Source organism: Periplaneta americana, chromosome 9 (assembly GCF_040183065.1).
Source record: "Periplaneta americana isolate PAMFEO1 chromosome 9, P.americana_PAMFEO1_priV1, whole genome shotgun sequence".
NCBI lineage: Eukaryota > Metazoa > Arthropoda > Insecta > Blattodea > Blattidae > Periplaneta > Periplaneta americana.
This window is the reverse complement of record NC_091125.1, coordinates 12,790,022-12,802,303: the sequence shown is the minus strand read 5'-3', so window position 1 is coordinate 12,802,303 and position 12,282 is coordinate 12,790,022. Positions and strand designations below refer to the sequence as shown.

Genomic DNA, 12,282 nt, shown 5'->3' with positions numbered 1-12,282 from the left:
GTGTGGCATTCATGCTACCTTTCAAAACTTACTATGCTCAAGCAATTGAACAGTGGCTCAAACAAAATGCAGGCAGAGTAGTGACTCACTACCAGGTTGGTATGCTATTGGGAGAAGCTTTCAATAAAGCAGCAACTGTTGCTGTAGCTACAAATGGCTTCAGAAATACCGGTCTGTATCCTTGCAACCGCCATATCTTCAGCGACTTTGAATTTCAAGAAGTTTCTCCTAATACCCATGAATCAAGTGATCATTCATCTGAAGCTTTACCAAATAGATTGGATGATGCCAACACTTCCCAACCTCGGCCAGGCTCTATCAGTATCAACGAGCCAAAAACTCCACAAAATTAGTCGAGAGGCAAACTCTATCTTTTGTTACGCCTGCTGACATTTCACCAATTCCTAAAATAACTTACAACAAAAAAGTCCAACTGATAGAGGACGTAAAAGTGGTTCTGCTGCTCTACTAAAAAGTTCACAATATAAAAGGAATTGGCTGATGATTAAGAGGAAATTACTCACAGATAAGGAGACATATGAACGAAAAAGCATTAAAAAGAAGTAGATTGATAAAGTACCTACTCAAAGGAAGAGACAGAAAAAACAAAGTCAGGTATCTTCAGATTCAGAAGACGAAGAGTTGGATGAGCCAGTGTACATCTCCATTGATAATGGAGATAGCGAAAATTTTGCAGAATGTCCATATTGCAACGTGAAGTTTTCTTTTGACAAAAGGGGAGAAAAATGGATCGTATGCACTAAATGTGGAATTTGGTGCCATGAAGAGTGTTCTGGGGATGATGATTACAAAAATTGCATTGTGTTATTGTTTGGAAGGTTAGATTTAGTTCTCTAAATATCTTAATTATGTTTAATTAACAAACATTCTATACCTTGCAAATCAAGCTTTCAGGTATAACTCCCTGTAAGATTATTTGAATAATTTCGAGGGAAAAATTGTTCCAGGGCCGGGTATCGAACCCGTGACCTTTGATACGTTAAACCAAAGGTCCCGGGTTCGATACCCGGCTCCGGAACAATTTTTGCCTCGAAATTATTCATTCTATACCTTGATAGCTGAATATGTAGTTATTTACTGTCAAACACATTGCATCAGAAAATCTTATAATTTCCGTGTTGTATTTGTATGTTATTAAAAAAACATGTTTTGTGCCTAAATACAACATATATATAATAAAATGTGTTTCTATACAATAAACTTAATATTTATCCTATGTATTTTTCACAAAATGAGGGGTGCGATATTAGGAGCAGTATTTCTCCTAATACCGTTTTTGCAATTTTTCTTTTGTACTTGAAAAACAAATGTAAAATAAAAGTAATTTTTAAATTTGACCTCACTGATATAAGTATAATAAACCCGTATTAAGAATCCGTATTTATTTCAAATTTATGTGATATATTAGTACTTGAAAAACTACTTTTTCAAAATGGGTGCGATATTAGGCACAGTTCCCTTATGGGCGAATCCAGAAATGGATATAGAGTGTTAGTTGGATGGCCGGAGGGAAAGGACGTTTGGAGAGGCAGAGACGTAGATGGGAAGATAATATAAAAATGGATATGATGGTAGAGACTGAATTAATCTTGCTCAGGTTAGAGACCGATGGGGGGCTTATGTGAGAGCGGCAATGAACCTCCGGGTTCCTTAAAATGCATTTGTAAGTAATTATGATCAATTTGTGAAAGGATCTACTCTGTTTCGTAATTCTGTCCTTCCTCTTGCAAAAGTGTTTCCATTTCACATGCAGCATTTTATCAGTTGGGAAACAAAAATATCTTTTGCCAGAGTCTTTGGTCCTTTATAATATAAATAAGTATTAATTATTTTATTTCGTCCTTACACAGCACAATAATTACCCATGCTGATGAAGATGCCGTTGCATAACAACGAAACATCCAGATGTGAACGCGCAATATAATAATACAGTCGTGTGATATCCATTACTATAGCGTATACAAAACACTATCGAATGATTAAATATGCAATGTCAACGAAATGCTGATAGCGAGAAAGTATATCACAGCTCCAACCATAACGTGTTATTGTTTTAGACTAGCTTAGGATTAGGTAACGACTGAAAGTGCTGCATTATGTTGCTTCTCCAGAAAGGCAATAAGTAGTTCATTAAAATAGTGTGACTTCTATAAGAATGTCGACAATCATAATGTGCTGTATTATTGCATACCACACTGCTGTGCCTTCTTAAATTACTTTATGAACATTAATATTTCAGAAAGAGTCACGAATTTCAGTGATGAGCGGCAATTAAGCCGGCAGTCAGTGTACGCATTTCGTAACGATAAGTCGGCCGTGCGATAACAGGCCGGGACCCGGTATTCCTCGTTCCCGAGAGCGCCAATCTCGAGATTACGATTCTCGGAACTGGCGTTATCGGCCAGCCAGTCTCGCCTACGAGACGAGCGGGAGTAAGAGGCTGTTTGCCCGACTCTAGATGCGATGCGATGCGATACGATTCGACAAGTGATGATGCTATGCGATACGATACGATAAATTACGACGTCATACGATGCAAGTAACTATGCGATGAATGCGATGCGAAGCAATACGATTTTACAAGTGATGATGCGATGCGATACGATTCAGCAAGTGATGAGATGCGATATGATTCAGCAAGTGATGATACAATGATATAAGATACACGTAGCTACTGCTAGTGATGATGACATAATGATACAAGTGACGATGCCATACGATACAAGTGACGATGTGATGAATACGACAGGATAAGTTTCAATAAGTGATGCGATACGATACAAAAACTGGTGATGATGTGATGCGATATGATACAACTAGTGATGATGCGATGCTATACGATACAACTGGTGGTGATGCGATGCGATACGATACAACTGGTGATGCTGCGATGTGATACAAGTGACTATGCCAGGGATGAAAAACTGTGCTACAATGGTAGCACACGTCATAAGCCGAAACACGTAACTCATCTCTTCCCTTCAACCCCCGCGTCATTTAGGGTGGGGGGAGAAGAAATATGCCTTCAGTATGCTTGCCAAACGTCACAGAAACGTCACTGAAGGCTCAGGCCTTGTGAACGGGGAACAAACTCTTTTTCCTCCGTTCACCCCTCTCTTCCCCAGTTGTGCAATCGTGGACTATGCCATAGGATGGAAGTGACGATGGGACACGATACGACGAGTGACGATTAGTGATGGAAGCTATCGAATGTTTTTGACTATCGAATGCAAGTCGGTAGCTGAAATTTACTATCGAGTGAATTCATTTTATTAGTTTCATTCGCTTTCGGTAAAGTTGTTTACGTAAATAAGGAACATATTTGCATAAAATAGCATTTTTTAATTTTATCTTTTAACTCCATTACAGTTAAATGTCCCACGCCGTGGTGTCGTGATCTAAGGCATCCTGCCTAGGACTCGCGTTACGGAATGAGCGCTGGTTCGAGTCCTTATGGGGGAAGAAATTTTCTCATGAAATTTCGCCAGTGCATGGGACCGGTGCCCACCTAGCATCGTGGCTCCCCAAGTGCATCACGATAGGTAGCGAAATCCGGTTGGGAATGCCAGCTATAACGGCTGGGGGGATCATCGTGCTAACCAACGATACCTCCATTATGGTTGGATGATCGTCCATCTCTGCTTCGGCATGTGGGCGTGAGGCCAGCAGCCGGCTGGTCGGTCTAGGCCCTTCACCGGCTGTAGCGCCACGGATTATTATTATTATTATTATTATTATTATTATTATTAAAGTTAAATAATTTCACAAAAGGTACGATAAATGGTGACATAATAAATGCGGTTAATTTAAAGAAATTTGTAGGTTGCTAGTTCGACTGGGCTCATAATTTCAATAACTGCTTCTACAGACTGAACTGTTTCAGTTTCCATTTTGTTTGTTTATTTGTTTTGTTTTGTTTTTTGTTTTTTTTTTTTTGTTTTTTGTTTTTTTTTTTTGCATTTAAAGCCTATTTTCCAAAGCAGACAATGCTGATTCTAGAAATGCTTTTTTTTCTAGAAATGTTGCCAAACAGGAGTTTCTTTTAGTAATGTTAATGATGTAGGAAATAATTATAGGGCTAGTAATACGAAATTTGAGTATTGAATTACTTTCACCAACATTGAAGATATGGGCTCAACTAACAAGACAATCATTAATCGAATTATTTATTTTTAAATCAAAACCGACAAAATAATATAAGTCCATAACTACTGGGCAGCTTCACTCTAATTTGATTATTTTATATTCTGTTCATTTCTGTATAAATACTCAAATGCGATCAGAACACTCTTTTCCTGCTCTTTCAATTTTATTAATATCATTTCGAAATTACCCAAGATTCACTCCAATGAGTGTATACAATACAAATTAAAAGAGTATTTTATGATTAGTCATACTTTCTGTAGATTCTACGTGTCTTTTTAGCGTTTTTAGTTTTTGTCACACATTATGTCACAATGATGTAATTTGGATGATTATCCCAATCACAGTCTTGCATAATATCACAACTTAAATAATCATTTGTCCTAACACAATTGATATTTTAGCTTAAATATTGTATTTCCCTTCGAATATCATGATATCAGTTTTAGCTCTAAAGCCTTGGTTTTCCTGAACAGACTCATGCGAGGTGCGAGATCCGCCTCGCACTTCGAATGCGTCGGTTTAGAAAAACCAAGGCTTTACGCGGTTAAGTTTGACTCTCAATCGTGCAAAAGCTAGTCACTCATCAGAATGAAACATTGGAACTAACAAATATGAAGTGTTTCATAATTATTTGTACAATTATTACAGCTTAAACTAGCTACTGAACATGTTGAGAGTTTTAGTACACAATTATAAAATATTAACCATAAAGTAACTCCATAAATGTAGAACTTCTTTCATCAACATCAAATATTTCATAAGCTTTCATCTGGAAATAAACATACATTTGCATAACATTGGCATTGTCATTACTTACAAAACAAGAGAGGTAACTTACACAGTCATGCAGCTTATCGTTCTATTGGTCAGTTTTATCAAGGTTCATTAACATTTTATTAGCAAATGTCAAGTGTTAATTTTATAATGAGTTGTCAAGCAAGGCGACCCATTGTCCTCGAAATTATTTACATGTCTCTCAGGACAAGTATTTCGTCAAATAGATTGACACAATCACAGGATAGATATTGATGGAAGAAAAATAACAAATCTACAATTTGCAGATGACGTAGTACTCTTTGCAAAATCAGCAAAAGAACTTGAAAGATGCTGAAACAACTACAGAGTCAATGCAAGAATGTTTTAATCGTAATGAATTCAACGAAAACAAAATTAATGACCAACAGCGAGGAAATCCAAATCAAATTACAGCCGAAAAGCATTAACTATGTTCTGGAATACGTTTACTTAGGCCAAAGCGTGTCATTCCACAATAGCAGCAACAAAGAGGTAATGAGGTGAATATCACTAGCTTGGAAAACATTCTGGAGCTTAAACTTTGTCCTAATATACGTATGAAACATAGAAATTGGAAAAAGACATTCTAGTACTAATATATGAAGCATAAACTTGGACACTAACTCAATAACAGAAGACATCCCTGCAAGTAACTCAGAGAAAAATGAAAAGCAAAATTTTACAAATCACACTGAAGGACCGTGCCAGAAACACAAACATAAGAAAAAGGACACAAGTGAAAGATGGCGTATCCGCAGCGCAAATAGCGAAATGGAAATGGGGAGGACACACAATAAGACTCAACAGCAATCGATGGACACACACAGCAACAGTTTTCGATCCCAGAGTTGGAGAAAGAGGGCCAGGAAGACTGAGAATGAGATAGGCGAACGAGATGAAGGAAAATGCTGTCAGCATGTGGACTATGATTGCGAGGAACCGAGAAGACTGGAAGGGCTACGAATTTCTCTACAGAAATCAAAGTGTACCGAAGTGTGTGTGTGTGTGTGTGTGTGTGTGTGTGTGTGTGTGTGTGTGTGTGCGTGCGTCAGAAATCAAAGTGTACCGAAGTGAGTGTGTGCGTGCGTGTCAGAAATCAAAGTGTACCGAAGTGCTAGTGTGTGTGTGTGTGTGTGTGTGTGTAGGTGTGTTAGTGTGTGTGTGTTAGTGTATGTGTGTTTGAAATTGTCCGAAGAACAAGAATTAAGTAGAACCAAATTGTAAAGCGAAAGCAGAGAAAATGAAATAGGCTTAAGTTGATATGTAATATTGTTAGCATAATCTAAAAAAAAAAAAAAAAACGACAATGAAAGAAGTTTAGAGAGAAGAAACAAAACCTAAAAGCATGCGAAAGACAAATTTTGAAAGACCTGGTGTAAATACAAGCAAAATGCAGAACTAAAATGACTAAAAGAGATATAATATAGGAAAATTCCATATCTCTAGCTGAGATGTGGGAACAGTAAGAGGTATCATCCATTAGAGAGGACATTTTCCTATACGGGATGTCAAGGCTATTATTATTATTATTATTATTATTATTATTATTATTATTATTATTATTATTATTATATCTCGTTAAAATAAGAAGTGTTTTATCATCATCAATTCAAAGAAACAACTGTCAGTTTCACGGTCTTTAGTTTCTACAGTGTTATTCAAAACTAACGCACAATTGCAATGTGACTGAATGAGTGTATTTTGGACGAAACGCTCAGACTCGTCCAACTTTGTTTGTAGTCCAACAGACGCTGACGAAGACACGATACCAGTGTCGAAACTGCGCCGTCCGTCTTACAAGTTACTGGTATATTACCTTTTTCTTAAACAATTTTAACGCTTTTAAATTTTTAGTATATATATTTTTTTATTTCTATATGTCAAACTTTGTATTTAGATTTGAGTGTTTTAATTTTTGTGGGACCAAATTATTTTTTCGATTTAATGTTGATGCGAGTTATGTAATCGAGAACCTTTTAAATTACACCCGATAGTTTCTTAATATCATCTGAAAGATCATTACTCTTTATATCGCTATCCAATACTTCATCTGTTTTGTACAGCAGTACTATGATTATATTGCTAAGTAACAATTTAATTGGTGATAAATATTGTTAGTACTTTAGCAGTTTATTGAAGAAATCAACATAAGACAAGATGTTCTTAACAGAAAATGAAATAATTGAGATTCTGATGACAATAGGATTTGGTGATAGAAAACGTACACAACAAGAAGTATGTACACCTTTTAGCTAAGCCCATCCAATAAGCTACCTATTTCTCAGTCAACTGTGAGCAGAATGGAAGCGAAATTCAGAGAACATGGACAGTGAGAGTGTTTCCAGATCGATGGATCGGAAGAAGAGGACACGTAGAGTGGTCTGGAAGAACATCTGATTTCCTCTATTTGATTACTTATGGGGATATTGAAAAGTAAGGTCTTTGCTGCGAGACCTGGCGATATTGACGAGTTGAAGATAAGAACGAGGAAGGAATGTAGAAAAACGCAACCATCAGCAACTGAAAATGTTCAAGAGTTGTTGGCCTTTGCCAGATTTTAAAATGGAAAGGATTTCGGGCATCTAATTAAATTACATAAATTTAATATTTAAACTCGCAGAAAGTAATTTAGCACCAAAATATTCTTTCGTGTAAAAGACAGCGAAGCTACACTGAAATTTGTTTGTACTAAATTGTGATATGTCTTGTTCATAAATTCAAGGAATTCACAGTAAAGCCGAATTCAATTAAAAGAGAGTGATCATCCAAGGACGTAAATTAAAACATACTCTTTAGATGATATCAGAAAACTATAGGATGTCATTTAAAAGCTCCTTGCTGACGTCATAACTCGCACAACATTCTCGAGAAATATTTTGTTCCTATAGAAATATTCCTTTATAAATAAAACAAAGTTTCACGTGTCTGAATGTTTTGTCGAAAAGTCCCTCATTCAATTTTAATCGCGATTATGCATCACTTTTTAAAAACACTGAATGAAGAAATTTAAGAATTACCATACATTTTCCTAGGAGGAAATTACATGCAAGCCTACATAAGCGTCCTGATTGGTTAGTCATAGATCCTAGGACAGGCATTAAAAATAGTATTACTTGAAACAAATTGCCTGGAAGTTAAGATCAGCTGCTGTGTAGGACTAAGTTGTTTATTCCTTAGCTAGACCGCCTCAACCTCCGAACAACAAACGCTTAACGTAAGTCGAATTGGAAGTAGTCAATACATAAAAGTTTAATTTTCACAAATATTCGATCCTAAACATTATTTAACCTAATTATAATGAAATTCATTGACTACAGAACTTTATTCATTATAACGAGAACTTATCCGCAACACCCAATTGACAGCTGTGACATTACAATTTCCAATAATAATGCAATCATGAAAACCACATAGTTGCCATTTGTAACTTCATATTAGCAACTAAATGATTATTGTTATGCATATCCCATGAACAGATTTAATATGACGACTATTGATGGACATATATATATATATATATATATATATATATATATATATATATATACACATGTTACTTCATAGTACGTTAGGCTCAAATTTTATAAGTTTTTAAGTTTGTTAACTAAGAAAATTGTCTTTTTTAAGTGTAGAGCGATTCCATGAAAATGTCATATCGATGTGATTTTCCATATTATGGAACCGCAAGAAGGCCTAATTATAAATAGCATGAAACTTGATAAGTAGTAACAATTTTTATAATTGGTTATTTTACGATACTTTATCAACTGCTATGATTATATTGCGTCTGAGTTAGACGAAGGTGATAATGCTAGCGAGATGAGTTCAGGGTCCAGCGCTAAGTTATCCAACAGTTGTTCTTAATGAATTGAGGGGAAACCCGGAAAAACTGCAATCATATAACTTGTCCCAAACAGGATTTGAACCCGGACCCGTTACTTTCAAGGTCAGACTTGGTAACATAAACTTAAATTAATATCTTTTCCGAAACAAAAAACTTAACTTGCCTAACATACACCTCAAATAGCACAAAATAACGCAGATATTACATACCGGTACTTCATAACATAGCTATTTCTGTATAGTTAAATACTATCAGCTGCCGTAGACATTGGTGTGTCATTTGAGGACTGGTGTCGAACCGACCTTGACAGAGCTTATCGCGCTGTGTGACAATTACTACTCCCCTTTCCTCCCGAACCATTGTTTACCAACTGTTAGGAATGGACAGATGATATTATATATTCATTAATTTTATCAGTGGTGGAATTGTTGCTTATCAAATCAGTGTGTACTAGTTAAAAACGACTGTTTTATTAACAATTCGACGTTAGTCAATTCAGTTACTAGGACGAAATTTCCATCTTCGAATATGACCACTGATTTAATGAATACAAAAACTTTCCGACATTAATGAAATGCAAATATGAATGTTGACAATTTTTTTCAACATTTAAAATTCAAGTTATCTTGATTATGATTGGCGAAACCGACTGTGTGAATACTTGCCTGGCGAGTTTGCTGAGTCCGAGAATCTTCTTGGTCGGAAGATAACCGATGGACACTTTTCCGTAAAAGGGCACGAGATGGTGCTCGCACATGGAGAACATCTCTATATCCTTTACCACCACCATCTCATCGTGGTCCTCATCGAATACGGCGTCATTCAGAACTTCTATAAAGAGACATAATAATTAATAATTATTACAAACAACCTGAACAGCGTATTGCTTCATTAATGTTAACTGCTTCATTAAATTATGCTACTTACCTACTTACAAACAGCTTTTAGAGAACCCGAAGGTTCATTGCTAACAAAAGAGTATTAGAAAACTTTTTCTAAAATGATTTTATTTTCCGCTGCAGCACCGTGACTGACTGACATGTCGAGCTCTCAGTTATGCTGTTCTTTCTAACCGCGTACACAGTTGCTTGGGAGACCTTGGTAAACTTTACACATGAACTATATTAAGTGGCGCAATGTATGGAGAAATCCGCGGCAGAAAAACAACGTGATTATATATTTCGTCTAAAGAACAAGAAAGGTATAAATGGCAAGAAAACAGACATGTTGAAAAGAGTTCAGGGAGAAGAACAGGCAGTTATTGTGAATATATATAAAAGCCATGGGTATTACGGGAAATATAACTGTGACCAGCGTCATCATATCGTAGGCCTACTAATAGCTAAGGCGATTATTTGCGGATTGTTAGAAACGCGCCTGGTTAATGTAATACTCTCGAAGTTTTTTTATTTCACTTGTTAGATTAATTTGTAGCATTTTAATCATGCTCCTTTTTTTATTGTTTCTCCATCACTGAACTGTTTTAGATTACGTGTGAGTTCAGAAAAATTTAACAATAGCTAATAATATTAGATCATGTTGTCTACATTTTTGTTATCTTGAATATTATTTATTATTGCGTTTCTTAAGGGCATTTAATAGATTTGCACATTTAGGGAACAAAAAATAGGCCTAATCATATTTAGGATTCTGCACAAATTTCATGTTGATAAATTTCATTCGAAAGTAGTTTTAGAGACAAAACTTTAATTTATTGTGCGTGTTAATTTAGCATGTTCTTTATCATATATGGAGTAATGTTGTATATTAAATTTATTAATGCCTAATGGGCATTTTAACATAACATAAAAACTACAGTATGTTCTCCCCTTCTAAACAGCAAAAGAAGGTTCATTGCCGCCCTCACATAAGCCCGCCATCGCTCCCTATCCTGAGCAAGATTAATCCAGTCCCTAGCATCATATTCCAACTCCCTCAAATATATTTTAATATAATCCTACCATCTACGTCTCGGCCTCCCCGAAGGTCTTTTTCCCCTCGGTCTCCAAACTAACACTCTATACGTATTTCTGGACTCACCTACACGTGCTACATGCTCTGTCGATCTCGAGAGTCTAGATTTAATGTTCCTAAAGGCGAAGAATACAATGCGTACTGTTCTGCGTTGTGTAGCTTTCTCCATTCTCCTGTAACGTCATCTCTCTTGGCTCCAAATATTTTCCTAAGCACCTTATTCTCGAACAACCTTAACTCTTGTTCCTCTCTCAAGTGAGAGTCAAAGGTTCACAATCATACAGAACAACCGGTGATATAAATAAATTTATAAATTCTAACTTCAAGTTTCTTTGAAAGCATTCCAGATAACAAAAGCTTCTCAACCGAATAATAAAAGGCATTTCCTACGTTTATTCTGTTTTTAATTTCCTCCTGAGTATCGTTTATAATTTGTTACTGTTGCTTCAAGATATCTGAATTTTTCCACCTCTCCATAGAATAAATTTATAATTTTTACTAGTGGCTTGTGCAGAAAATGCTGCTGCAAACTAAGATCGTTAGACGTTCAAATACAAATTTTCAGATTTACTTTCAGTGAAGAATACTTGACATTTTGAAAGTTATTTGCTTCCATAATAGTGAAACATACTCCCTCTGAATGTTTTTTTTATGTCAAATACTTTTCCTTGAACCTATCCGTCTTCAGTTCTTGAGTTTCAATGCGAAATCGCAAGTAACAATGCCAGGACGATCAGCGAGTTTTTCATGTGGGAGTAATGCTGTAACTATTTCAGATCATTGCGGATTGTAGATGAAAGTTAAGAAAATGTAAGGTTTGTCATGCTTTGAATAAGACTTAGCATCTTGATATAGATGCTGCATGTTTCGTGAACTACTCTGAAATGTAGAGGGTATAATCACTTTTTCCCACTAAGAGATCTTGCTGAGGTGATCAAGAGACTACAATATCTTGTAGGCCTCTTATTTTATCAGTAAGGAATACCTTTTGGTCTTTTCTTAGGAATTGTAATTTTTGCTCTTCCTTCAGACAATACTGATCTACCAAATACTGCTGGATTAATTTGTGTAACAATGAATGTTATCCCGCATATTTTCTATAGTATAGGCTGTTGTGAGGAATCTATTGCTGAGATGTGGAAAATGAGGCGAATGACATGTCAGAGTTGTAGAATCTTATATGCGCCCTAAATAAAATTGTCCATAGTAAATCGTTAGCAGTTTCAGTGTTTCATTCGTTGCTGGTTGCGGGAAATAAACTTACTCATCACGGTAGCAAGAATTGAAATGGCATGCTATTTTCCCTACAACAAAATATGTTTGGCAGCGATCACAAATCTAATCGATTAAATCAAAGAAATATTAAATCAATTTTGATGTAGTTTAAAGACGCAGCTAAAATAGGAAGCATGACTCAATTACTACCAAGGAAAATTAGAGAATCAGACATATACAGTAAATATCTATATCACACTGCCATTAAGTATATGGAAAAGATCCAC

General features: G+C 35.8%; 1 protein-coding gene across 2 annotated transcripts in view; it reads right to left on the bottom strand.

The window, feature by feature from the left end:
* The window catches only part of Pu (GTP cyclohydrolase punch), a 299,440-nt gene that overhangs the window by 25,955 nt on the left and 261,203 nt on the right, over positions 1 to 12,282 (bottom strand). For both annotated transcript variants that reach the window (XM_069834421.1, XM_069834420.1), the window contains exon 3: positions 9,472 to 9,637. In XM_069834421.1, coding sequence (XP_069690522.1) covers positions 9,472 to 9,637 — 166 coding nt within the window. The remainder of the gene's footprint in view (positions 1 to 9,471; positions 9,638 to 12,282) is intronic.